Below are 27,173 nucleotides of genomic sequence, written 5' to 3' on the forward strand. Positions count from 1 at the left end.
ATAAACCCACTTTAGATCTATGCTTAATTATTGAAAATTTACTTGCAATAGGACTACAAATCAGCTTCTAAAAATGTTAGGGAATTATTGTGGATCCATTCATTATTTTTAAATTTTGTAAATTCAATCGTTTTCTTCATTGGACTTTTTTCTCAAATTCAACTAATACCATTTGCAAGTATAATTATTAAATGTCCATTTCGTGTAAAGAAAATCTTATATCATTTCCTTCTTATTTTATAGTAGTTGATAAATGAATGCATGCATTGTTTGTGCGAAAAAAAAACATCTATAAATAAAAATATATGATTGATTGCGCCCTCTCAGTCATACTTCACATTTGTTCGAGTAAAATACTTTAGTTGAAATGAATTGTTCAACCATAAATATTTACGCCCTATCATTCAAGTGCGCCCTCTTATTCAATTTCAGGACGCACCAATTTAACATTGTTTTCCACAGTTCATATCTAAAGCATCAGCCAACTCAAGATTGCACTACAGGAGACGTCATTAATACTCGATGTCATTGAAAAGAAAAAAGCCACTAGATGTTAGGGCAAGACACAGGACTTGTCCAAGATTATATAGAAAGAGGTATGATGGTATTTGGCACATCTACATATCAACGATTGAATCGATTCTAGAACTTTAAACAAAATAGTAAATGAAGGAAAGAAGCATTTCACACATGGTCGTTTGAGAAAAGTCTGAGAATCAACAAGAGGAACCTTGAAGTATGGCAAGGACCTTCATTAGTTTGCAGACATTGTAGCAATTCAACACTGCAAATATCTAACCTTTACATGCTCGAGGTGCCAATAAACTACATCAGTGTTTTTTTAAAAAATGAGAAGAAATTTCCATTACACTGAAACTTGTCCAATGAGAGTCCTAGGATATCTCAACAGAGACCATGACCACCACAGTTGGAACAACATCAAAATACCACCCAGTTACAGCATACTACACTATACAACGGTATGTTTCATGATGCCCAGTGAGCTCTCCATTGTACGTGACCTTCACAACCTGTCCCTTCTCAAACCCATAGTATCGAGCAACAGCATCACTCTTGAGCATGCGAGGCAACTGCAAAACCAATATCCATACAATTGTGGTGAATTAAAGACAAGAATTTTGATGCTATGAAGGGAGCCATTGGTTAAAAACAAACTCTGTTTGATCATATCCAAGTGCTAGAGCAAACCTTAACCAAATTATTGATGATAAGAAAAAGCTAAATAACCCACTTTGAGTCCAGATATATGTCACCATTCTCTTATATTTGCAGTCCGCTTTTTGCTCATCCAAAGACCAAACACATTGGCATGATATGACAGAATTACCAACATTTTTAACAGTTTCTTAAAAATGAAAAATTTCTTGATCTAGCATTATACAGACAGAAGCAGGAAAATACATCAATACATCATAGGATACCACAATCTAACATTATACAAACAGAAGGAGAAACACACATCATAGGGTACCACATAATCTAGTGAATGAAATGAATGTATCATTGTCTGACACTAATTATGATGAGCTTAGCTTGGATCTAAAGTCACCAAACTCATGGAGACCTAGTATTCCCCGGCACTTTGCGCAATGAAAATCAACTCTAAGCTTCATTGGAATTGAAATAAAACACCAGTCTGACAGCAAAAGAATCTGTACAGGTCACCACCAATCCCACCAGTTGACCATGTCCAATACCATATCTTTTCTATATGCTTTACAATTATAAAAAATACAAAAACCAAAGTAGAAACCAGTTCCTAGATCACTAACTTGTCTTAATCAGAAAATATAATCACCAATCTAGAGAGTAGTCATCTTGATCGCTCAGAAAACATATTTTCTTTAGCAAGGAATATAGATAGTCAAGGGTCTTACTCTAAGGTTATTGCTATGGAAAAAAAGAGTCATTCGTTTTAATTCATCAATATAAGACTTATCATCTATAATTTATTTGATAAAATATTTCCTCTCACCAATTACTACAAAAATATACCTTTAAAAGTTATGTTTTAGAGAACATAACCAAAATCTAGCTATATGTCATAATACAGTACCTGTGCCTCCACCTCAACTACCTCACCGTCGTCATCGACTCATCTGCTGCATGATTTCCCACTTCCTTTCCTGCAACTGACCACATTTGAATTTCATTTGGTGTATAATCAATTCCTTCATGAGTAGCCTTAGCTGCAAAGGTGTGCTAGCTTACTCTTAAGATCAGGGACGTGACTGTTAAGAGTCTTACTCTTTAAGGTTTTTGCTATGGAAAAAAAGAGATTCATTTTAATTCATCAATATAAGACTTATCATCTCTAATTTATTTGGTAAAAGATTTCATCTCACCAAATACTACAAAAATATACCTTTAAAAGTTATGTTTTAGAGAACATAACTAAAATCTATCTATATGTCCTATACAATACCTGCCCCTCCACCTCAACTATCTCACTGTCGTCCTTGACTCTTGACTCATCTGTTGCATGATTGCTTCATGAGTAGCCTTAGCTGCAAAGCTGTGTTAGCTTACTCTTAAGATCAGGGATGTGACTATTAAGAGTTGTGGCTCTTCTAGTCTCTTTTTTCTAGGTAGGTGGTCTTATTCTCAGGATTTATCTCAACACATTTTATATGTTAACCAGAAAGCACCTGTGTACTCTGCCACTATGCTTCTACATGTTTTAATATAAACAACTTGTTGAAACATTAACTAGTTAAAGTCTATAATATCATTTATATAGCAAAAGACATACTCCTCGTGTAGAGCATCCAGCTCATAACCTATTTATAGGTTCTTTCAGTTTAAATTAGTTCCATAACTTCAGGTGTTTATCTTTTGAAGATTAACCCTTTAGGTACAATTTCCAACATGATATATGTTTCAGTTACCAGACACAGGTTGGTCCCAGCAACATCGGTACATGTCTGGGACATCATGCCAGTGTACCGACACATGGTATACAGTGTTGGGAGGCATGTGCCGCAGTCCGTGCTACAGACCCACTAGGCCATTGGACTGGTATGTAACAGTCCAGGCAAAACATAGAACCATGGAATCCAAATAATTATTATGTTAGTCTTTCAGTTCAGTGTCCAATCATTATTCCATTTAATGTTTTCGCTCAGATCTACTAGTTACTCGTGAGCATTTATCAAGACACTGCCTACATATTCTCTTTTCTCATATACGATTAGACACGAAATTAAATGTATCCAAATTCCTAATCTAAATAGACACATTATTACAAAGAAACACTACTTTAAAAATTTATTAGCCTCCCCCAAGTATAAGGTAGAGGACTTACCTTTCAAATGCTTGTAGGAAAAATGCCACACAAATTTGAAACTCAAAAAATAAAAGAACTTTTGAATCAATATTGATATATGCTCATTATATCCTGGTTCAAGATGCCTTCAGCTATTGAAATCCTTACCTAATCTATTTTGGACTCATTTTTCCACTTGTGGAATTTAGCAATCATTAAACAGAATCCTATTGATCGTTGAAAAAATTGTTTTGGTTTCTTGATCTTAAAATGAATCAACTTCATACCTGAACTCTTTCGGAACAAACAAACTGAATGCAAGATGTTCAATAGTTCACTACAAAACACTACAAACTGATTCAATAATGTAATCAAAATGCGATAATTTTCAATTGTCATGATAATAATTTTCAATTATCATTGCTATAAATAAAAACTGTGACAATTTTCAATTATCACAATGAAATCAAAGTTATACATAAAAATCAGTACAACTTGATTCAACAATTTCAAATTTATTGACCTAGTTCTCACTTCTCAAAGCATATATCCTTCCAAGACATTAACCAGGACTGATGGTATGACATCTGATGCTACAATAACTGTGGCTCCTGCCTCAAGTGAGCCTAGCCTAGATGACAGGCGACAATTTGAGAGCTTCAGGCTGTGGTGTACCGATCAAATTAAACTACCTGATTTGAGCATTAATGGGATGTGATGGTTGTCATTAACTTGCCTGTGAACCTATTTAATGACTCTGGTCCCTCTTCCATTACATCTGAGAGCAAAGTGTTTGATGACCCCATCTCACCTAACCAATGTGATGGTGGGAGACCTGGGCAAGGCACCAATGGTCGAAGACTTGCTGATAATGAAGGTTCTTAAGGATTCCTAGGATCAAATTGTTCTGCTTGAACCTTTTGCATAGTCACCTTCCTATTTCCAGTAGATTGTTTCAAAGTGGAGTTAGTAGCACCTTTGTTTGTCCTTTGTGTTGCATGGAGCAAGAGCCTATTTATCACTGCTTCTTTTGCCCTTTCTCAGCTTATCTTTGGTAACTTTTTCAACTCAGATTGGGTGTTCAACTTTCTCATTTTAAAAACCACATATTGGTAAATGGCTGGATGAGGCAGATTGGTGCCCCTACTGGTAGGAACCTTAGGATCACGACATGGGACTGTTTTCAAACTTTGAATCAAGAGAAGTCAAGATAATCAAATTAATTTCTTTAGTTTCCAAAGAGTCATGAATATTCATTTCACAATAATTCCAAGATGAATTCTGAGATATTTATGGTATGAATTATACATCATTTAAAAGCTTATTAAATTAGGAATCGAACACATTTTACAAAATGCGATTTGGAACTTTTTTAGAGAAAGTTATGCTTCATTCTCTCTGCAAAGGTCCTGATGGGTTCTCTACCAAGATTGGAAGAAGGTTCTTCTCACCTTTTCAAGTCCCTTGATGACTTTTAGTTATTCTATAGCTCTTTAATTAGTTTTTATTTATTTTAAATCTTAAAAGTGGTGGAGAAGTTAATCACCTTCACTATACATACCTCATGATTGTAAATCTTGAAGACATAGAGTGTTTTGAATACAAGTTGTGTTTCTCGAGGTGTTATCTCTTTGGTGGATTCCTTAGAGCGATGAGTTCTTAAACCCTATATCCCTAGTTAAAATAGTTTGGAAGTGTTAAAGGTGTTCTTAAGATTGAAGTCAAATCAAAATCAAAATCAAAATCACAATTGAGCCTTCGAGCTCTCCTCATTCCAAAGAAAAAGATGGATCATGATAAGTGTGTAGAAAGCATAGCTATAAATAAGATTACTATTGACTATCGGTTTCCTATTCCTCGTATAGATGATCTTCTTGACCAACTTGAAGAGGTAACTATATTCTCCAATATTGATCTTTGCAGTGGCAATCATGAAATCTGTACAAGACCCAAAAATGAATAAAAAACAACATTCAAATAAGGGATGGTCTCTATGAATAGATGGTAATGCCATTTGATCTCTCAAAAGCTCCTAATACATTTTTGTGCCTCATAAATCATATTTTTTGAACATCTTATTGAAAAATTTGTTATCATATACTTTGATGATATTCTTATCTATAACAATAATGAGGAGCAACATCTGCAACATCTTCGTAAGGTTTTTATTACTTTGTGAAAGCTAACATGAAGAAATATAAATTTTCAGTGATAACCTCATTTTTTTAGGCTATATTATATCTATAGATGAAATCAAGATAGATCCTAGCAAAGTGGAAGCTATACTGAAATCCAGAGCTTTCATATCTCTTTTTATCATTCATGGTCTGATCTCTTTTTATCGATGATCTATAAAAGGATTCAATTCTATTGTGGCTCTAATCACAAATATGCTTGAAAGGAGATGGTTTCAAATGGACAAATAAGGTCCAAAAGAGCATTGAGATTCTAAAAAGCAAGGTAACTGAAGCTCCTATCCTAATACTCCCAAATTTTGTTGAAGTTTTCAAAGTTGAATGTGATGCTTTGGGAATTGGCGTTGTTTGTAGTCAAGAAGTAATCTAATTACTTTCTTTAGTGAAAAGTTGAGAATTAATGGAGCTTTAAATTATTGGAATCATTACCTACTTCCAAAACTATTTGTGCTTTACTCTGATTATGAAGCTTTGAAATACATCAATAGTCAGCAATATGCTACATGAGTTGAGTTTTTCCAAGCCTATAATTTTACTATCAAGCATAAGTTTGGTATTGAAAATATTATTGTTGATGTCCTTAAGCAGAAAATACTCCTTAATTGCAAGTAAACATTGTGGGGTCTGAAATCCTAAGAGAGCTTTATAAATATATCCTTATTTCAAGGAAATTTGGAAAAAGTGTGAAAGTGGCAATCATAATCATTCCTACTTCACGATGGTTATCTTTTCAGGATTAATCGTCTTTGCATTCCTCAATGTTCTTTAAGAGAATCTATCATTAAGGAAGCTCATGCTAGTGGGTTAGGTGGTCACTTTGGAAGAGACAAAATTTGAACGCTTGTGCAGGAAAATCTTTATTGGCCAAAATTGGACAAAGATGTAAAGATGGTACATGGAACGTTATAAAATTTGTCAAATTGAAAAAGTCATAAGCAAAATTCATGGTAATGCTCCTTAGGAGGATGTTAGCCAGAATTTTGTTGTAGGTTTACCCAAAATCCAGAGGAACAAAGTATCAATTATGGTTGTCATGGATCAGTTTTCTAAAATGACACATTTTATTCCTTGCAATAAGACATTGGATGCATCTAATATTGCTAACTTATATTTTTGTGAAATTGTGAATCTCCATGGTATTCCTAAATACATTGTTTCTGACATAGATTCAAAATTCTTGAGCCATTTTTTGCATACTCTTTGGAGGAAATTGGGAACAAATCTTCTTTTCAATTCATCTTACAGTCCATAACTTGATGATCAAACTGAAGTTTTCAATCAAAGTTTGAGAATTTTTAAGAAGCTATAGGGTAAAAACATTCGTCAGTGGGATCTTCTTTTGGCTCACCTAGGACTTTCTCCACAATTGCACAATTATAAATCCAAGGGATTAGCACAGCCTTTAAGTATTGGAAGCATCAGCCCTTCCATCCTCCAGCTGGCCCTAGCCATGAGAAGAGAACAGGAGAGATTCCATCGAGTTCAAGCTTACGGCTGCAGATTCTCCTTCCTCTGGTTCTAGAGGCTGAAACTCTTCTTCATGCTTCATCCAACATCTTCAGCAACTTCTACCTTCTGCCGCAACCTCATCAGCAGGGTAGAACAAGAAGACCGAAATCGGTAGTAATTTTGCTGAGAGTAACTAGTTTATTGTCAAGTACAGCATGTTCTTGTAGCACAAGTCATCTTTCATCGTTCTTTTAGTCTTTGCTTAGCAGTGATTGAAAGAGGCGCTCGGGCGCTCGCCTAGGCGCTCGGGCGAGGCGGCCCGAGCGCCTCGCTAATGTCCCAGGCGGCGCGCTTCAAACAGGCGCCGCCTGGGCGCTCGCCCGAGCCCAGGCGCTAGGCGCTTCGGGCGAGCGCCTGGGTAAACCAAGTGACCGAACCAGGATTTTAGGTCTGGTTCGGTCCTGGTTCGCTTGTTAGTTGGTTCAATCGAACCAACTAAACCGATATAACCCTTACCCAACCCTAACCCGCTGCCGCTGCCACTCCCGATCTCGCTGCTCGTCGCTCCTGCTCCCGTTGCTCATCGCTGTCGCTGCTCGCGCCTCCCACGAGCCCTCCAGCTGCTCGCGCCTCCCGCAAGCCCTCCCGCAAGCCCTCGCGACTACCGCTGCTCGCGCCTCCCGCGAGCCCTCCCAGCTGCTCGTGCCTCCCGCTGCTCGCGACTCCCGCAAGCCCTCCCGCGAGCCTTCCCGTTGCTCGCGACTCCCGCGAGCCCTCCCGTTGCTCGCGCCTCCCGCTCCCTTTCCCTTTCCCGCCGCCGCTCGCCGCTGCTTCCTCGTTTCTCCCTCAGGCTCAGTATACAGTATACTCTTAATATTAAGTTTATTTGAATTTTGAAATGATTAATTTTCAATATTGGTAATAGATTAATAATATATTATTTGATTTTAATTTTGTTAATTTTTATTTATTTGAAATTATTGCTAGGTTTCAACATAAATGGCAAATGTAAAGAGCAACTCAATAGAGTCTCCAATAGTATCAAAAAAAGATCCTGCATGGAAGTATAATTATTTGAAGGATCCGAAAGATCATAATGCAGTGACTTGCATATTCTACGATAAGACTACCAGAGGTGGTATTTTTCGTGCAAAACAACATCTAGTAAGAAATTTCAAGAATGTAGCAACTTGTAAAAAATATCCACCTGAGGTAAAAGAAGAGTTGTTGAGTTATATGAATGAAAAGAAGACACAAAAGAATGAATCTTACGGGAATTTACCAGAAGACAATGTTGAACATCTCAGGGATGAAGAAGAAGATTATTCTATGAGTATTAACCCAAGTGAAAAAAGAGTATACGACAAAAAGGGAAAAGAAGTTATGAGTACTAAGAAAGGTAAAAAAAGACCGATGGATCTATATATGCTTCAAGGATCCCAGAAACAACAAGGGCAAGCAGGAGGCTCAAAATTTAGACAAACAAATATAAGTGATGCTTGTGATAAAGAAATCAGAGGAAGAACAATTCGGCACATTGCTCGCTTCTTCTATCAGGCTAGTCTTCCCCTTAGTACAACTCGTTTAGACGGTTTTAAGGATATGATTGAAACTATTAGAAGATATGGTGCAGGATTAAAACCTCTAAGTTATTATGAGATACGAGTTCCATTGCTGCAAAAAGAGTTGAATTATACAAATGACTTACTAAAGGGTCATAAAGAATCATGGGCAACACATGGTTGCTCTATTATGTCAGATGTTTGGACTGACAGGAGGCACAGGAGTATAATTAATTTTATGGTTAATTGTTCTTTAGGGACTATGTTTGTGAAGTCAATAGATGCTTCATCTTTTGTAAAATCTGGAGACAAGATATATAATTTACTTGACAACTTCGTGGAAGAAATTAGAGAACAAAATATCGTTCAAATCATAACCGACAATAGAAGCAACTATGTTTTAGTTGGTAATATTCATCTTTTGATTTTATTAATTATTTTATCTTCAATTAAATGTGTTAAACTCTTAAGTCTTATCATTTTTGTTATCCTTTGTCTCAGGTAAATTGCTTGAATCAAAAAGACCACTTGTATTGGACTCCATGTGCAGCACATTGTATTGATTTAATGTTGGAGGATATTGGAAAGATCTTAGAAATCAAGAAAACCTTAGAAAGGGCAATTTTTGTTGTTGGATTTCTTTATAATCACATTGGGGCTTTGAATATGATGAGAGAATTTATAGGGAATAAAGAATTAGTGAGATATGGTGTTACCCGATTTGCTACTTAATTCTTGACATTACAGAGCGTGCATCGTCAAAAACATACTCTGAGAAATATGTTTACCTCTGAGAAATGGGTGACAAGCAAATAGGCAAAAGAAGCAAAAGGCAAGAGGGCTGTTGATATCATCTTAATGTCATCCTTTTGGAATCATGTAGTTTATATATTAAAGGTAATGGGCCCTCTTGTTCGAGTCCTTCGGTTGGTGGATAATAAAAATAAGTCTGCAATGGGATATATTTATGAGGCTATGGATAGAGAAAAGGAGACGATTAAAATATCTTTTAATTAAAATGAAGAAAAATATGAGAAAATTTTTACAATCATTGACGAAAGATGGAATTGTCAACTTCATCGTCCCTTAAATGCAGCAGGATATTATTTGAACCTTGAATTCTTTTATAAAATTAAATCTGTTGGATTTGATGTAGAAGTTTTGGGTGGGTTATATCAGTGCGTTGCAAGATTAGTTCCCAGCCTTGAGGTTCAAGAAAAGATTATTCATGAATTATCTTTATATAAAAATGCTGAAGGTCTTTTTGGAATTCCAATTGTCGTTCGATCCAGGACAACTACCTCTCCAGGTATTAATAATTTGGTATAATTAATTTCATATATATTATGTTACTATGTTATTGCTAATAATAACATAAATTTTGCAGCTGAATGGTGGAGTCAACTTAGAAATTCCACCCCGAACTTACAGAAATTTATTATCAAAGTACTTAGTTTGACATGTAGTGCTTCGGGTTGTGAGCGAAACTGGAGTGTCTTTGAGCATGTAAGTATTACTAAATATTTTTGTTTTAATTTATTTATTTATTTAGATATATGTATTAATATATTTTTAAATTATATGACATGACAGATTCACTCGAAGAGAAGAAATCGGTTAGAACATCAACGATTGCACGATCTTGTTTACATAAAGTATAATCAAGCTTTAAAGACTCGTCATGATTTGAAAAATAGATTTGATTCAATCTCATTGCAAGATATTGATGATTCAGATGAGTAGTTAGTAGGAGAAATGGGTGCTAACTTGCAAGATGTTGGAGACGAGCTTGCATTTGAAGATGATAGATTGACATGGGGAGATGTGGCAAGAGCTTCAGGTGCTGGAGAATTACAAACATATACAAGACAGATGTCAAAGAGAAAAATGAGTGCAAAAGCATCAAGCTCGGCTCCTGCTATTGTTAAAGACATAGAGAATGAAACATATCTTGATGAAGAGGAAGGAATCGAAGGACAAGAGGAAGAAGACAAATTCAATGAAGATGATTTGTGTGAAAATGACGATAATATTGATTATGATGAATGATTTTGATGTAAAATTTTATTGTTTTGAATTTTGAAACTTTTTGTTAATGTGACATTGTGATTTTGTATCTTAGATTTTCTTAATTTAATAGCATATTTTTATTTAAACTTTTAAATAATTATATTTATTAATTATATTAGGCGAGCGCCTGGGCGAGCGCCTAGTGCCTCGGGCGTTTTTGGACATTGGCGCCTAGTGCTTTTTAAATCACTGTTACTTAGTCCTTTGTATTTTATAGTAGGCACTTTTAATTCAAAACAATAGAGTTCTTTTTGGTTTTACACTTTTTCTACAGTGAGCTTTCACTCCACCACAAAACAACATACGACCCGTGTTTAGCTTGAACTCGAGTCCAAACCTCATATGGATTAGGTGGTATCAGAGCAATGATCCTTGGCCTATGGATGGTTACCACGAGGCAAGGATACGAAGTGTCAAGTGAAGAGCTATAAGAGTTGGAGTTCAAACCTCAATCACCGACGAAAAAAGGTGACGACAGGATGGCAACCAATAATTCAGCACCTTCGACTAACCTTGCTGCCCAAATCGCAATCTTATCGCAATATATGGAGAACATGATGGGTTGGATATGAGCCCAAACCAACAATAAAGTCTTGGTCATTCCGAGTCGAGGCTTGCATCGACAAACCCTTCTATGACGACTCATTAATGTCGAGGTATTGGATGCATAGTTAGATCAACTTGACACCTATTTTGAACTCTATGGTTACAATAGTGAAGATAAAGTCACGTTTGTTCAATTCAAGTTGACGGGTGATGCACTTGCTTAGCGGAACACATACCTTCAAATACCTATGGCATTGAAGAAGTAACACGGGCATAATTCAAAAGGCTTCTTCGTCAAGAATTCTACCTGATGGGGTATATTAAAGATCAATGACGGAAGTGGCACTACTTATGCCAAGGTTGGGATCAATGAAAGAGTATACCACCAAATTCTAATGACAAGCAATAACACTCGAGGTTTCTCTCTAGGATCACCCGACGATAATGAAGTATACCTCTGGTCTTCATGCACTAATTAATATTTAGTTGAGCCTTTTCAAAGTTTATGATATCATGAACACAAGTGTGATGGCGATGACAATCGAGAAAAAGAACCAATTCCACAACGAGAAAAATGCAAAAAAGGCCAAAGGAGGTTACCCGAAGGTCAAGAAGAATACTGGGAATGGTAAAACCTCTTCTTCTCAAAGAAGAGTGATCTATTTTGTGAGCATGGAAGAATTGCAAGTCACAATAGGGAGAAGTGTTGGAAGGTTCACCCCAAACTCTTCCTAAATAAGTGGAAGAACGATTAAAGTCGACGAACGACAACTGCAACCATCAATGATGACTTAACCGAACTTGCACCGGTTTAACATCTAGATCTGAGTCTATCACTGATGGCTAGACTAAAGGTTATAGACTTAGATCCAACCCCTAGTCCAAAGGTTCGAGAAGTAGCCCAAAGTATCCACAACTCTTCACTAAAACCAATGGGCTTCGTCCTAGATATACGATTGAGCACAAAATTCAACTTATCTTCGATGCACCTTTGTCAAATCTTAACATGTATCGGAATTCAATTTTGGTGAACAAAGAAATTCATGGATTTTTATTTCAAGAAATAATTTAAACTAAAGTCAACTCCATGATATTCTAAGATATTATGGATATTCTAGCTTGGGCAAGGTAATATGATATAATAAGGCAAATCACCTTTAATCTAAAAAATAAAAACCATGACAATTTCATAACAAAGAAACAACCAAAAAAGGGTGTGTCCCTCAGTATAATTTATTTTTTCCAACCATTAGAAGGGATAAAGTAAGAGTCATTAAGAGTGAAATTTAACAACTAAGTTGGAACCATCATTTGCTCTCTACCTGGATGTCCTCCACGTTATACTTTGCTATGAGCTTTTCTTTCTCTTCTGCAGCAAGTAAGACATGCCTTGGTTTCAAAACGTGCTTTGTGATATTGACCAGCAATTCTGTTATCTGATATTGAAAAGCAAATTAAGCATCAGGAAGAAAACAACAGAAATTTCTTAAGTGTACTTTAAATTATAAGAGGCAAAATAAAGAAACAAAAATGAATAAGGATGGGCATTGAACGAGTTTTTTATTAAGCTGAGTTGGTTTCATATAAATATAACATGTTAGCACTTAGTTTGGAGACTGTGGACCTTGATTTATGAAAGCATTACGGTAACCTTTTACTATAAATATGAAATTTTTATATAACTAATACATAATTTTTCTGCAGACATCAGCAAAAGATCCAGATCAACTTTGACTCTTAACAACTAATGTCTAATAAGGATTAATAGTCCAAATTATGTTATAATTGAAACACAAAATAAACATTGGAAGTTCTGACTTGATTTCTTACACTGAAATGCAATAAATATGTCTCTGTTCCAAAATAAAATATATGAAATTCTAATTAAATAATTAACGACAAATGCTCACAAGCTAAGTATCTGTATTATTGCTGACAGCAGAAAAGCAAGTACATACATGTTAGTATATCTAGATAAATTAATATTTTGAGCTTTTCCCAAAGAAAGGGATCAAATGAAAACCATAAAGAAGTCATAAATTTTGAGCAGTGGAGAGTACTTGAAATATCTCCAGTCTGAATTTGAAAATCTCTTCAGTAAGTTCTCGAGCTTTGGATGTCATTTTACTTTGTAACACTAATATTAACCCAGTCAAGTGTTCTTTGCTAACCCAGCTGTATATTTCACGCACAGTTGACAACTTCAAAGGTTCAATTCCACAGAAGATGACAAGAAGCTGAAGAAGAAAATTTGTTAAGTCGAAACGAAGTCATTTCCATACCAAAAGATGCAGAATTTTAATAAAAGAAAAACAAAAAAGGACATTTCCATATCAGGAACAAACAGAAGCTGTTTACTGCTGCAAACAGTTGCTTACACAGCAGTGAATATACATCTCTTTACTGCATCCATGCCTTTGGCAGCTGTTTACTGCTGCAAACAGTTGTTTACACAGCAGTAAATATTTACATAGCAGTAATAGACAGCTGTTCACTGCATTCGTGGCTCAACTGCAGTCGGTGCCGTAACCTTTGTCATAGCCACACCATGATGGAAAACCATCAGGCATTATAAAGGATTTCCGAAAATTTTATTCTAGGTAAAGAAATCAACAAAAAATCATCAATTAGTTGGCCTAGAATATCTAAAAATTGTGTTGAAAATTGATATATCTTTTGGTCTTTCTAGGTGCTAACCTAGGAACTCCTTTTGCATTAAGTGCACTTTTGTATTAAGTGCACTCCTTCACTATTTAGGTATCCTAAAAGCCACATTTTGGAATTCTAAAAGACATACATGTTTTCTAGATGATTACTCTTGGGAATCATTGCCTGCATTTGATTGTATAAAGGCTCCTAAATGCCTATAAATACTGAGGCTTATCAATGAATCAAACACTTCAGAATCGAGTCTTTTACACTCCTCTCTTGCTATCTTGCTCTCTTGCTTTCTCTCAACTTCTCTTTTCTCTCTATTTTGTTCTACATCAATTTGGTATCAAAACCATCAAGAAACCTGCCTTGTAACCAATTGGATTCCAACTAGCAACAAAAACTTTAATCAACACTCAAGGATCTTTGCACCTCCAACGTCAACTCCTTGCAAGTGGAGTTGGACTTTGGGGTGACTATCCCTACGAAATTGGTGGACTTAGCTCTCGATACCTGATAACTTTTTTGAAAACTTCACCAATATTTTTGTCGAAAAGAAAATTCATATATTTCTTTATATCATGGTTTTCATTGCTTCTCCCCTCGTTTCTCCTTTCTTTTTTTTTAATCATCCTCTCTCTCTCTCTCTCTCCTTTAGCTACAACTATAGTACCACTAAAATTTAAACCTCTAAAAGTTGTCCAAAGAAAGACAAAAATTGAGAAAAAAGAAGTGAGAACCATTTAAAACATTACATTTCTACCTTGTGCATTGCAATAATTAACAACCTCGTTACCAAAAGACAAATTGTTGATAGCATTAGAATCATAATCCTAAGGTTAAATCCTTATTAGATTAATTCTCGGATGTCATAACTCAAAATTACCTAATGAGCTACCACCTTACGAGAAATCCAACATGCCATTGACCTTGTCCCAAGATCATAGCTCCCTAATCTCCCACATTATAGGATGAATCCTAAGGAGAGAGTCAAGTTAAACAAGCAAGTTGAAGAACTTCCGGCTAAAGGATTTGTGTGACACAATCTCAATCATTGCGCTATCCCTACCTTGCTAACCTCTAAGAAAAATGGGTCTCGGAGGATGTGTATCGATAGTTGAGCGATCAACAAAAATAACAATAAAATATCACTTCTCGATCCCTCGACTTGAGGATATGCTAGACCTTCTCGCTGGATCTCGTTGGTTTTCAAAACTTGACTTGAGGATATGCTAGCCTAAAACCCTTTTTGAGGTTTCAAGTTTCCATGGATTAGTCTCTTTCTCTCTCTTGTAATCATGTAATGTTAATCATCATTAATAATGGTCTATAGTCTATAAATTTGAAGATCATTAACTTTCTTAAAGGAAATTATTGGATATTTATTATAAATTTTCTTTTATTTTGGCATTTTTATTATTAGATTTGGACATTATAGTACTTTGGCACTTTAAATGAATGTAATTTGATGTTTTGATGGTGATATCTATAACATAAAGTGACATAAAACTCATGTAATTTCCAATTTATATTTTAGTGATCATATTTCTCCTTAATTATATAGTTTTTAAATTTTGAATATTTAAGAGTGTCTCGCTTACGCTCGTGCAAGTGCCTCTAGTGTTTTGGCACCTTGGTGCATTTTAGCACCTAGCACCTTTGACTACACTCGTCTTTGAATTATGTTAGCAAGTTATGATTCAAAATGCATAGGAAGTTTAATTATAAATTGTATAAGCATAAAGAAAGTATTTGATATCCATGCAGGTATTAAATGTATAAAGAATATATATATTTAAAATAAAATATTTATTTATGATAAGTTTTGATAGCATATGATTAGTTCTTAATTTTTCAGATTTGAGAAGTAGCTCATTATTTTATATTGATAGAAGAATGAATCAAAATTTTGGGGTATGATTATGCATTTAGATTTATTTTGTATATATGTTATTTGGATTAAAATATTATATACTCTGAAGGAGTCAAATTTATTGAACAATGTCTAATGGGTGAATTGTCAATGGGTTAAAATATGTAATAAATGCTATGTGAAAATAAATTAGGATTGCAACACTGTAGCATTGTCGACTTTCTACTAGGCTGGGGCATTACAATTTTTAAATGTTGTTACACTGTTTTTGGGTCCTATTTGAAAAATGCCCGTGCAACTTAGATTTATTTTTATCCAAAAATATCAATATTTTTATAAATCCTTGGAAATATCAAATAATGCTTATAACAATAAAGTTGTAACTCTCAACTATTTGGGATCGACTATATGGATCTTTTATTGCTATTAAAATTTATAAATAAATCACATGTTTATTTAAGAGTATTTAAATCTTTATTTATAACTAATATTAAAATCTTTTTAGGTATTTTTTTTGGCTCTTATCAATAATTATTTCACTTCTTCTAACTACGGTATTCGTAGATCTCCTAAATACATGTTCATACTATCTTAAATAATTGTCTCTCATTTTATCCCCTATTAGAACAATACTAAATTATTCACGAATAAAAATAATTTTTTTCCTATCTTTCCTCGTAACTCCATACATCAATCTCAACATTCTCATCTCAATTCTAATGAATCCCTAATTGATCTTTTTTTTTTTTAACTTTTAGGCCATTAAAGGACATATATTTAGTTAATTTAGACTAAAAAAGCTATAGATTTTTATTTATTTTATTTTTATCAATTAAAGGTGAAAGTACAAGGTTTTCTAGTAAAAATTTTAATGAAACCTTGAAAATTCAAGTGAAGCTTTAAATGACCACTTTTCTATTTTTTCTATTTTGAGTTAATTAATTACTTAAAAGGTTGAATTTTTTTATTATTTTCACTTTTCACCAATTTAACTTTTTTCTTAAAGGTTTCATAAAACCTTAAAAAATAGTCTTATGAAGACCTAACTAACCTTTTTTTTTTAGGTCTTCAAAAGACTTATTTCTAGTTAATTTAACCCTTAAAATCTGAAATTTTCTCATTTTTTGCATGTCACAACCTAATTTCATCAAGCGCATGACCAAAGCGTTAGTCATCTCAGCACCTTCAAACCACTAGGGTGACACTAGGCTGAATGGGGCTATCATACAAAGTTGGACTCTGATTTGTAATTATAATCTTGTACGCAAAGTGTGTAGGTTTGCCATGCACAAGATCAAGTGGCCATTACTGGACTTGTATGCCTTTTTAGTGTTCAAATTCCATATTTTCTCATATTCCTTGTTTTCTCCTTGCATTCCAACTATTTGTTAAATTGCTTAAATGCTATGATTTTGAAAGAGACATTGGAACTTGTCTGTCACTCATCTTCGAAACCAATCAACTTTCCTTCTTTGCAAGTCCATAGGGACCTATGTGAGATTGCACTTAGGCTGACCCTTTGTGAATAGATATCAAAGGGTACGTGATGACTTAAGCAATTTCAGCTAAGCCTATGTCATTTAAATATGGGGAAAAAGCCAAAGGCCATAGATAGGTACTCTATCACTTGGTATAAATAGTACGGGAGATAAAGGGGTCATTGCTAATGTGGAGAAAGCAAACACTTATGTTGGTGTCATTAATCACAGATGGGATAACTAGAAGCCTAGTGAACATAACAAGTAATAAGATATTTTTATTGTGCTTTATATCAAGGATTGAAATATCGTACCATACCAGAGTTTCGACATTCACTCGGTACAGTACAATACTATATACCGAGTGATATAACATTCGATATACTACTCGGTATATATATATATATATATATATATATATATAATTCGATGACGTCGTCTCTCTTCCCAGGCGGGATGTCACCTCGTATATATATATATATATATATATATATATATATATATATATATATATATATATATATTCCATCCGGTAACGGGCGGTTCGTGTACCGGTCAGTTGACGGACCGATACATACCAGTGATTTAAAAGGCGCCAAGGTCCAAAAGCGCCCAAGGCGCTAGGCGCTCGCCCGAGCGAAGCGAAGCGCTAAAATATAAAAATATATAATATAATTAATATATATAATTATTTAAAATTTTAAATAAAAATATGCTATTAAATTAAGAAAATCTAAGATACAAAATCACAATAATATATTATTAATCTATTAACAGTATTGAAAATTAATCATTTTAAATAAACTTAATAATATTAACAGTATACATTATACGTATACTTTTAAAAGGAAGTGTAAAGGGGTGCTGAGCCTGCTGACTGAGAAAAGAGGAAGCGGCAACGGCGAGCGACGACAACGGCAGCGGGAGCGGGAGAGGGAGCGACAAGCAGCGGGAGGCACGAGCGGCGACAGCGGTGAGTAGCGGCAACGGGAGCAGGAGCGGCGAGCAGCGAAAGCGATGAGCGACGACAACGGCAGCGTTTGCGAGTAGCGACAGCAACGAGCAGCGGGATCGAGATCGGGAGCGGTAGCGGCGAGGGTTAGGGTTCGGTTGTCACTTATATCAGTTTTAGTTGGTTTGATTGAACCAACTAACCATCGGACATCGAACCAGGACCGAACTAGACCTAAAATCCTGGTTCGGTCGCCTTGGTTATCATAGGCGCTCTCCCGAAGCGCCTAGCGCCTGGGCTCGGGCGAGCGCCCAGGCGGCGCCTGTTTGAAGCGCGCCGCCTGGGAGATTAGCGAGGCGCTCGGGCCTCGCCTCGCCTCGCCCGAGCTCCTAGGCGAGCGCCCGAGCGCCTTTTTAAATCGTTGATACATACCACCCGGTACGGATAGTATTATTCGAAATTGTATACCTTGCTTTATATACTTAAATAAACATTTCAAATATACATAACCTTGAAGACGTCTTTTTCATAAAGGTTATAAGCTAAATATAGCATTATGGTAAGACCCTAAAGTCTTATCGTGGAAGAAATGAGAGAAATGAGGATGCTCTGATACCAAATGATAAGACCCTAAAGTCTTATCGTCGATCTGATACCAATTGATAAGACCCTACGGTCTTATCGTCGAAGAAAGGGGAGAAAAGGGAATGATAATGATCGCTTCGAGGGGATCGGCCTCCTTGATCGCTTCGAGGGGATCGACCCTCCTTGATCACTTCGAGGGGATCGGCCTCCTTGGGTTTATCCATAGAGTGGAATAACATTTCATTCATTGATTGATACTGGTAGCACTAACAATTTTATAGACATTGAGACTGTTGACCGATTAGCCCACCACATTGAAGACCATGACAGATTCGAAGTAAAGATCATTGATGGACGGATTTTCACTTGTGATAGCAAAGGTTCAAAGATAAAATTGATTATACAAGGCCAGAAGTTTCATGCAACGATTACTACACTAAAAGACCGACCTGTTGCTTACATTATCAAAAAGTGGAGACCATACTTACTTGATCAACGGGTTATGATGCGTTGTAGATAATCTATGGCTAAAGTGCTGAAAGAGAAGCTCCCCGAAATTTATGCTGCTCAGCCTTGGGGACAAGGCTGATTTGAAGAGGGAGGAACTGTTAGGACCCTTTTTTTGAGCTTTTGAATAATGTTTATTGAGTCTGTTTAGTCCAGTTGTTTATTGAGTCGGTTTGGTTCAGTTAGAGTCAAGTAGAGGTTTATTTAATATTTATTTATTATTAGAGTTCAAGTCGTGATGGACTCTGGGTGGAACTCTATAAATAGGGATGTAACTGCTTCTTTTCAGTAATCTATGAAAAATACTATTTTGTCTTTTGACAAACCCTATGAGGCCGATCCCCTCGTAGCGGTCAAGGAGGGCTGATCCCCTCGAAGTGATCATCCCCTTTCTCTTCTTTTTTACGATAAGACTTTAGGGTCTTATCATTTGGTATCAAAGCATCCCCATTTCTTCCATTTCTTCTACGATAAGACCTTAGGGTCTTATCCCATTTGGTATCAGAGCGACGATAAGACTTTAGGGTCTTATCATTTGGTATCAGAGCGACGATAAGACTTTAGGATCTTACCATTTGGTATCAGAGCCTACGATAAGACTTTAGGGTCTTATCATTTTGGTATCAGAGCGACGATAAGACTTTAGGGTCTTATCATTTGGTATCAGAGCGACAATAAGACTTTAGGGACTTACCATTTGGTATCAGAGCATCCTCATTTCTCTCCTTTCTTCCACGATAAGACTTTAGGGTCTTACCATTTGGTATCAGAGCGACGATAAAACTTTAGGGTCTTATCACATTACCTCTAAAATATCATAATCTTGATTATGATATGAAGCTACACAGCTACAATGCAAATGATGTTATATTAAGATGATGTGTTACTTATTAAAATATGAAGTCGATACTTACCAAGACTTTTGCAATTATTCATTAGTTTTTTGTGCTTGTGAAATTGAGGATGACCATTTCATGAGGCTCTCAACATGTTCACAAAACCACCATCATATGGTATCAATATAACATGGATCCTAAAAATTCAATTAGCTACTATAATTTGCCATGGATTTGCCTTAATTGAGTTGTTTGTCAACAAACCGCCGATTGTAACCACCGTCGTTGGCTGGCAGCGGTGGTTTCTCGGCTGGGAGGCAACGATGGGGGTAATCGATCGGCCGGGAAGTAGCGGCGGCGGTGGAGAAGGAGTTGCCTTGCAGCGGCGGTGGAGAAGAGGAGCAGGGCTGCAGCGGAGTGGGACGCTGGCAGCGTCATCCCCTGGCAGCGGTGGTGACTCGAGTGGGAGGCGACGGCCACGGTGGACATAAGAAAAAAATTAGCAAGGAAAGATCAGCAAGGGGTTTGTACTATGATGAAAAATGGAGTATGGAGCACCGATGTAAACAAGGGCAACTTCTGATGATTGAACCAATTGGAGAGGAGCCGAAAACTAAGAATGTGGACTCCGTTCATGAAGGTATAAATTCTAATGAAGACGTTGAACCTATCGTACATACAATGCATACATTAGCCGACTACTCTAACCCGCAAACTATGGAAGTTGGCGGAACTCTAGAGCATCAGCCTATTATAGTTTTGATTGATACTGGTAGCACTAACAATTTTATGGACATTGAGACTGTTGACCGATTGGCCCACCACATTGAAGACTATGACAGATTCGAAGTAAAGATCATTGATGGACGGATTTTCACTTGTGATAACAAAGGTTCAAAGATAAAATTGATTATACAGGGCCAGAAGTTTAATGCAACGATTACTACACTGAAAGACCGACCTGTTGCTTACACTATCAAAAAGTGGAGACCATACTTACTTGATCAACGTGTTGTGATGCGTTGTACATAGTCTATAGCTAAAGTGCTGAAAGAGAAGCTCCCCGAAATTGATGCTGCTCAGCCTTGAGGACAAGGCTGATTTGAAGAGGGAGGAACTGTTAGGAACCTTTTTTTGAGCTTTTGAATAATGTTTATTGAGTCTGTTTAGTCCAGTTGTTTATTTAGTAAGTTTGGTTCAGTTAGAATCAAATAGATGTTTATTTAATATTTATTTATTATTAGAGTTCAAGTCGTGATGGACTCTGGGTGAAACTCTATAAATAGGGATGTAACTGCTTCTTTTCAGTAATCCATGAAAAATACTATTCTGTCTTTTGACAAACCCTAGGAGGCCGATCACCTCGAAGCGATCAAGGAGGGTCGATCCCCTCGAAGCGATCAAGGAGGGCCGATCCTCTCGAAATGATCATCCCCTTTCTCTTCTTCTTTTTTACGATAAGACTTTAGGGTCTTATCATTTGGTATCAGAGCATCCCCATTTCTTCCATTTCTTCCATTTCTTCTACGATAAGACCTTAGAGTCTTATCCCATTTGGTATCAGAGCGACAATAAGACTTTAGGGTCTTATCACATTACCTCTAAAATGTCATGATCTTGATTATGATGTGAAGCTACACAGCTACAATGCAAATGATGTTATATTAAGATGATGTGTTACTTATTAAAATATGAAGTCGATACTTACCAAGACTTTTGCAATTATTCATTAGTTTTTTGTGCTTGTGAAATTGAGGATGACCATTTCATGAGGCTCTCAACATGTTCAACAAAACCACCATCATATGGTATCAATATAACATGGATCCTAAAAATTAAATTAGCTACTATAATTTGTCATGGATTTGCCTTAATTGAGTTGTTTGTCATAAATTAGCCACTATAATTTGACATATTGCAGCTCCAATGTGCTTATATTGCTGACATTTGACATTTCTTTTATTTTTGGTCGCTATTGTACATACAAGAAAATCCACCATGGCATAAGCTACAAGGCTAATTTTGGTCGATTTTGAACCAGGGCTACTAGTGATCCACAATGCATTCTAGGGGTTGCACATTCAATAGAACTATGTGCAATAGAAACGTTGAAGGATCGAGCGAATTTGCTTTGTGGGAGGCTCGATAAAGGCATTGAAAGAAGATAGAATACATAAATAAAACAATCTAGATTGCTTCTTGAAAATGTATAGTAACTATGAAAACTACTTCGTGAGCAACAAGCTAAAACTTCTCGAGCTAAAGCTCAGACTTCTTGAGGCTACAACTTGTTGTTGCCACCCTCTTTCTTTCCTCCTCTCTATAGTATCAATGCCTCTCTCTAGGCTGCTACTGCCTCTATTTAATTGTCGTGTTCGAAGGGTTGTCACACCCTGCAATTTTTGGTTGTGGAGGGGAATAATCCTAACTCAGGTAGGACTCAATCGAAGTCCAACTCTCATTCTAATCCAAGTCCAACACAGATTGACTTGATTTAATCCTTTGGGCTGATCGAACTTGCACTTCGAGCTTGGGTTTGAGCCGACTAGATTTTGAGCTAAGTTAGAGTAGGATTTGAGCTGAGCTAGAGCTGAGTTGGAGGACCTTAACGGAGCTTATCATCCCTGATCAACAATTTGCTCAAGGTTATGAGTTGGGCTTTGATTAGAACATCTCTCACATGGAATGTGGAAGAAAATTGCACCAACTTATAAAGCTAATTGGCTATTAACTTGAGGGAAATCATTTTAGCTAGTAGTTTAGGCCTATCAAGTTAATTGTTAGTTATCTCATCAAGCTATATGTGACTTGTTTTTAAAATTTTGATCTAGAGAACACTTCCAAGTATTGTTTCTCAAGCCATAAATATTATTGATGTGTCTTCATTGTCAAGCCATAAATATTAATGATGTGTCTTCATTGTTCTTATCATAGACTTCAAATCAAATCTAAGACCTCTTTGTTACCTCCAACCCCAAACTTATTACCCACCTGATGATGTTCAAGACCTTATCAATTTTATAGAAAAGAACAAACAAAATAGCTGATAGCAAGAGATGTGAAGCATCATAAAATCTCTATTGTTTCAATATGTTTTTGTTGACCATGTCATAGAACTAATGTCAATGGAAACCACTTTTACTTCAAATAAAAAGAAAAAAAATAAATTAGTTAATCAAGACGAATGATAACCACACTAATATAGCAACCAAATTATAGCTTGAAGTACATAAACACATTACATATCCTAAGGCATAATAGACAGGTAGCAAAATGAGATAAGAGAATTTTCTGGAATCAAAGATGTGCATTATTCAGTTAGTGATTTCCCCTCATTTCAGTTGTGGAGACACAGTATCAACTAATGATCTATCCTCATTTCTTTAATTGCAAGGTATCAGAAATTGAAATATAGAAAAGAAAAAACCAAGGTTACTAACTGTCGATGGCATGTCCTACGGGTTACACATTCAATAGAAACTATGTGCAATAGAAACAAGGATCCGGTGATCATGATCCTTCTTTCAAGCAAATTTACTCTTCATGGGAAGCTCGATAAAGGCACTGAAAGACAATAGAACACAAAGAGAAAATGATCTAGATTGTTTCTTGAAAAGGTATACCTAAACATGTAACTATGAAAAGAACTTCATAAGCAACAAGCTCGGACTTCTTGCGGCTCAACTTGTTGCTGCCTCCATCTTTCTTTCCTCCTCCCTCTGGGGTCAACACCTCTCTCTGGGCTACTGTTGCCTCTATTTGATTGCTGTGTTTTACGGGTTGTCGCACCCACCAATTTTTGGATATGGAGGGGAAGACTCTTAACTAGGGTTGGACTCTCATTCAAAGTCCAACTCTCATTTCAATCTGAGTCCAACTCAGATTGAGCTAGTTTGATCCTTTAGGCTGCTTGAACTTGAGCTAAGTTGGAGTAGAACATGAGCTGAGTTTGTGAGTTTGGCAGTCCCTGATTAAGGATTTGACTCTAGATTATGAGTTGGGCATTGATGAGAATGTGTCTCATATTGAATGTGGAGGAAAAGTCCACCAGTTTATAAAGCTAATTGGTTATTAACTTGAGCTTAATCATTTTAGCTAATAGTTTAGGCCTATCGAGTTAATTGTTAGTTATCTCATCAGGCAGAGTGTAACTAGTTTCTAAAAGTTCAATCTAGAGAATGCTTCATGTCTTGTTTCTCAAGCCATAAATATTATTGATGTGTCTTTGTTATTCTTACCATATACTTCAATGCAAATATAAGACCTATTTGTCACCTCCAACCTCAACCTTATTACGCACCTGGTGATGTTCAAGACCTTATCAATTTTATTGAAAAAAACAAACAAAATATCTGATAGCAAGAGATGTGCAGCTTCATAAAATCTCCATTGTTCAATATGTTTTTGTTGACCATGTTCTAGAACTCATTTCAATGGAAACCACTTTTACTTAACATAAAAAGGAAAAAATAAAATAGTTAATCAAGATGAAGGATAGCCACATTATCCTAAGGCACTACATATCCACATATCCTAAGGCACAATTGACAGGTAGCAAAGATGAGATAAGAGAATATTCCGGAATTGAAGATGTGAAATATTCAGTTGGCGATACTTCATTAAATATTCAATTGAGGGGAAACAGTATCAACTAATAATCTCCCCTCATTGAATTTCTTTAACTGCAAGGTATCGGACATCAAAATATAGAAAAGAAAAACCAACAAGAGCAACTAACTATGCAGTACATCTCACAGTGACAATCATATACTATATCAACTCAAAATATTCAGATGCTAAAACAGTGGGAAATTGCAATAAAGAGAGGCAGAGTCTAAAACCAAGAATTAGGAGAATGTAAAGAAAGTTGAACCTCTCAAACTCCAAGATTCTCTCTGATCAACAAGACAGCGTACCGCCTTACGCAAGAAGAAGGCATGACCACATCTATGGATTTATGAAGCAAGCAGAGAACGAGAGAGAGGTACCTTTTTGGGGGGATTGGAGCGTATGGTGGTAGAGATCCTAAGGTCTTCGGGCTTGGGGTTGTCACCAAACCGGGCGCGGAAGGCAGGGAGGCTGATGGCGAGGTCGTCGTCTGGAATCGGGAAGCCACGGTCCCGGAGCATCTCCAGCAGGGTACGCCGAGCCAGAAAGTATCGGTGACTCTCAACAGTTCCAGAGTCAACGAACGAGATCAGGCACTCTGGCATCACATCCGTTTCCATCTCTTCCATCTTCGTCTTTTCTGTCCTTCTTTCGTCTGTCCTGCCCTCGCCCTGGGGGTGGATGATAGTGGGATTAACAGAGGCCACGGACAAGCGCAAAAAAGGGCAAGCGAGCAAGGGAAAGCTCAGAATGTCATCTCCGCCTGTGTGTTCCCCTTCCCTTCCTAATCCCCCTAAGGTCGTCCGTTTCCGACCTCCGGATCCTCGTCTGAGCTCCTCCTCCGATCCTACTGACGCTAGGAAGGCGGCTTGTTCTGAGATCACCGGCAGCAAGGTTGTGGCTGCGATGGTGGCATCGACGCAGAATGCTGCGGCTCCATCTCTGGGAGGATCTGTGTTGGACAGAGCTAAATCCTCATCAGCCCCCCATTTCTTGCGCGAAGGTACTGCAGAACAGACCTAACCCTCCGTATCCCACCTTCGACTGTTACTTTGCCCCTCATCTATTGGCCGTTGGATGCAAGTAAATGATCTTCGAGATAAGTTCTCACCGGTGGATGAGTATCCCTCGGTTGGGAAATTAGGGTAATCCTGGTATTTTGTAACGATGCTAACAATGTGGATTTCTGTTCAAAATAGAGGGGATTTTTTTCGTCGTTAGCCGATCAAACGAAGGAGATTTTTGAGGAATATGCCTACGCCCCCTTCTTCGCTTGTTCCAGAGCCGAACGACGAGTTCCATAGGGAACCTGCGGAAGACATGGCTATACATATATATATATATATATATATATATATATATATATATATATATATATATATATATATACATACAAATATATATATATATATATTTGTATGTATATATATATATATATGTATGTATATATATATGTATATATATATATATATATATATATGTATGTATATATATATGTGTATGTATATTTATATATATATATATGTATATATGTATATATATATGTATGTATATATATATGTGTATGTATATTTATATATATATATGTATATATATATATGTATGTATATGTATATATGTATATATATATATATGTATGTATATGTATATATGTATATATATATATACATATGTATGTATGTATATGTATATATGTATATATATATATACATATACATACATACATATGTATATATATATATACATATACATACATACATATGTATATATATATATACATATACATACATACATATGTATATATATATATACATATTATCTTCGGTTGTACGAATGAATCCCTTTGTGAATATTTTGCTAAAATCATGAGTCTCAAATTTGAAATGAGTTTGATGGGAGAGTTAACATTTTTCTTGGCTTACAAATTAAGCAACTAAGCAATGGCATATTTATTAGTCAAACTAAATATGCTTTAGATCTGTTGAAAAGATTTAACATGGATAGCTAAAAAACTATTAACACTACTATGAGCACCTCCACTAAGTCAGAAGTTGATGAAAGTGGAGAAAGCTTCGATCAAAAAACCTATAGGGGTATGATAGGAAGTTTACTTTACCTCACTGCAACTAAACCAGACATCATGTTCAGTATAAGACTTTATGCTAGGTTTCAATCGAACCCTAAGATATCTCATCTAAAAACAGTTAAAAGAATATTTAGATATCTTAAAGGTACCACAAATCTAGGATTATAGTATCCAAAATCTGAGAATTTTGAGTTAATTACTTATGCTGATACGAATTTTGCTGGGTGTAGACTAGATAGAAAAAGCACATTAGGAACATGTCAATTTTTAGGACATTCCCTTGTTTCCTAATCATTTAAGAAACAAAACTCAGTTGCTCTATCAACAACCGAAGCTGAGTATATTACAGTTAGTGCATGCTGTGCACAAGTTGTGTGGATGAAAAACACCTTAGAAGATTATAAAGTCTATCTTAAAAACATCCCCATTAAATGTGATAACACAAGTGCAATATGTTTAACAAAGAATCTCATTCAATACTCAAGAAC

At 36.0% G+C, this 27,173-nt stretch overlaps 1 protein-coding gene across 1 annotated transcript; it reads right to left on the bottom strand.

Annotated features, from left to right (window-relative positions):
• Positions 1-722: 722 nt before the first annotated feature.
• LOC103998406 (DNA-directed RNA polymerase V subunit 5A) lies at positions 723-25,853 on the bottom strand. The gene is made up of 4 exons (XM_009419875.3): positions 24,980-25,853; positions 13,169-13,345; positions 12,431-12,544; positions 723-1,091 (listed from the first exon to the last, which is right to left on the bottom strand). The coding sequence occupies exons 1-4, from the start codon at positions 25,226-25,228 to the stop codon at positions 966-968; spliced, it is 666 nt and encodes a 221-aa protein (XP_009418150.2). The 5' UTR covers positions 25,229-25,853; the 3' UTR covers positions 723-965.
• Positions 25,854-27,173: the final 1,320 nt, after the last annotated feature.

The sequence above is a fragment of the Musa acuminata genome, chromosome BXJ2-9 (assembly GCF_036884655.1).
Source record: "Musa acuminata AAA Group cultivar baxijiao chromosome BXJ2-9, Cavendish_Baxijiao_AAA, whole genome shotgun sequence".
In the NCBI taxonomy this organism is placed as follows: Eukaryota; Viridiplantae; Streptophyta; class Magnoliopsida; order Zingiberales; family Musaceae; genus Musa; species Musa acuminata.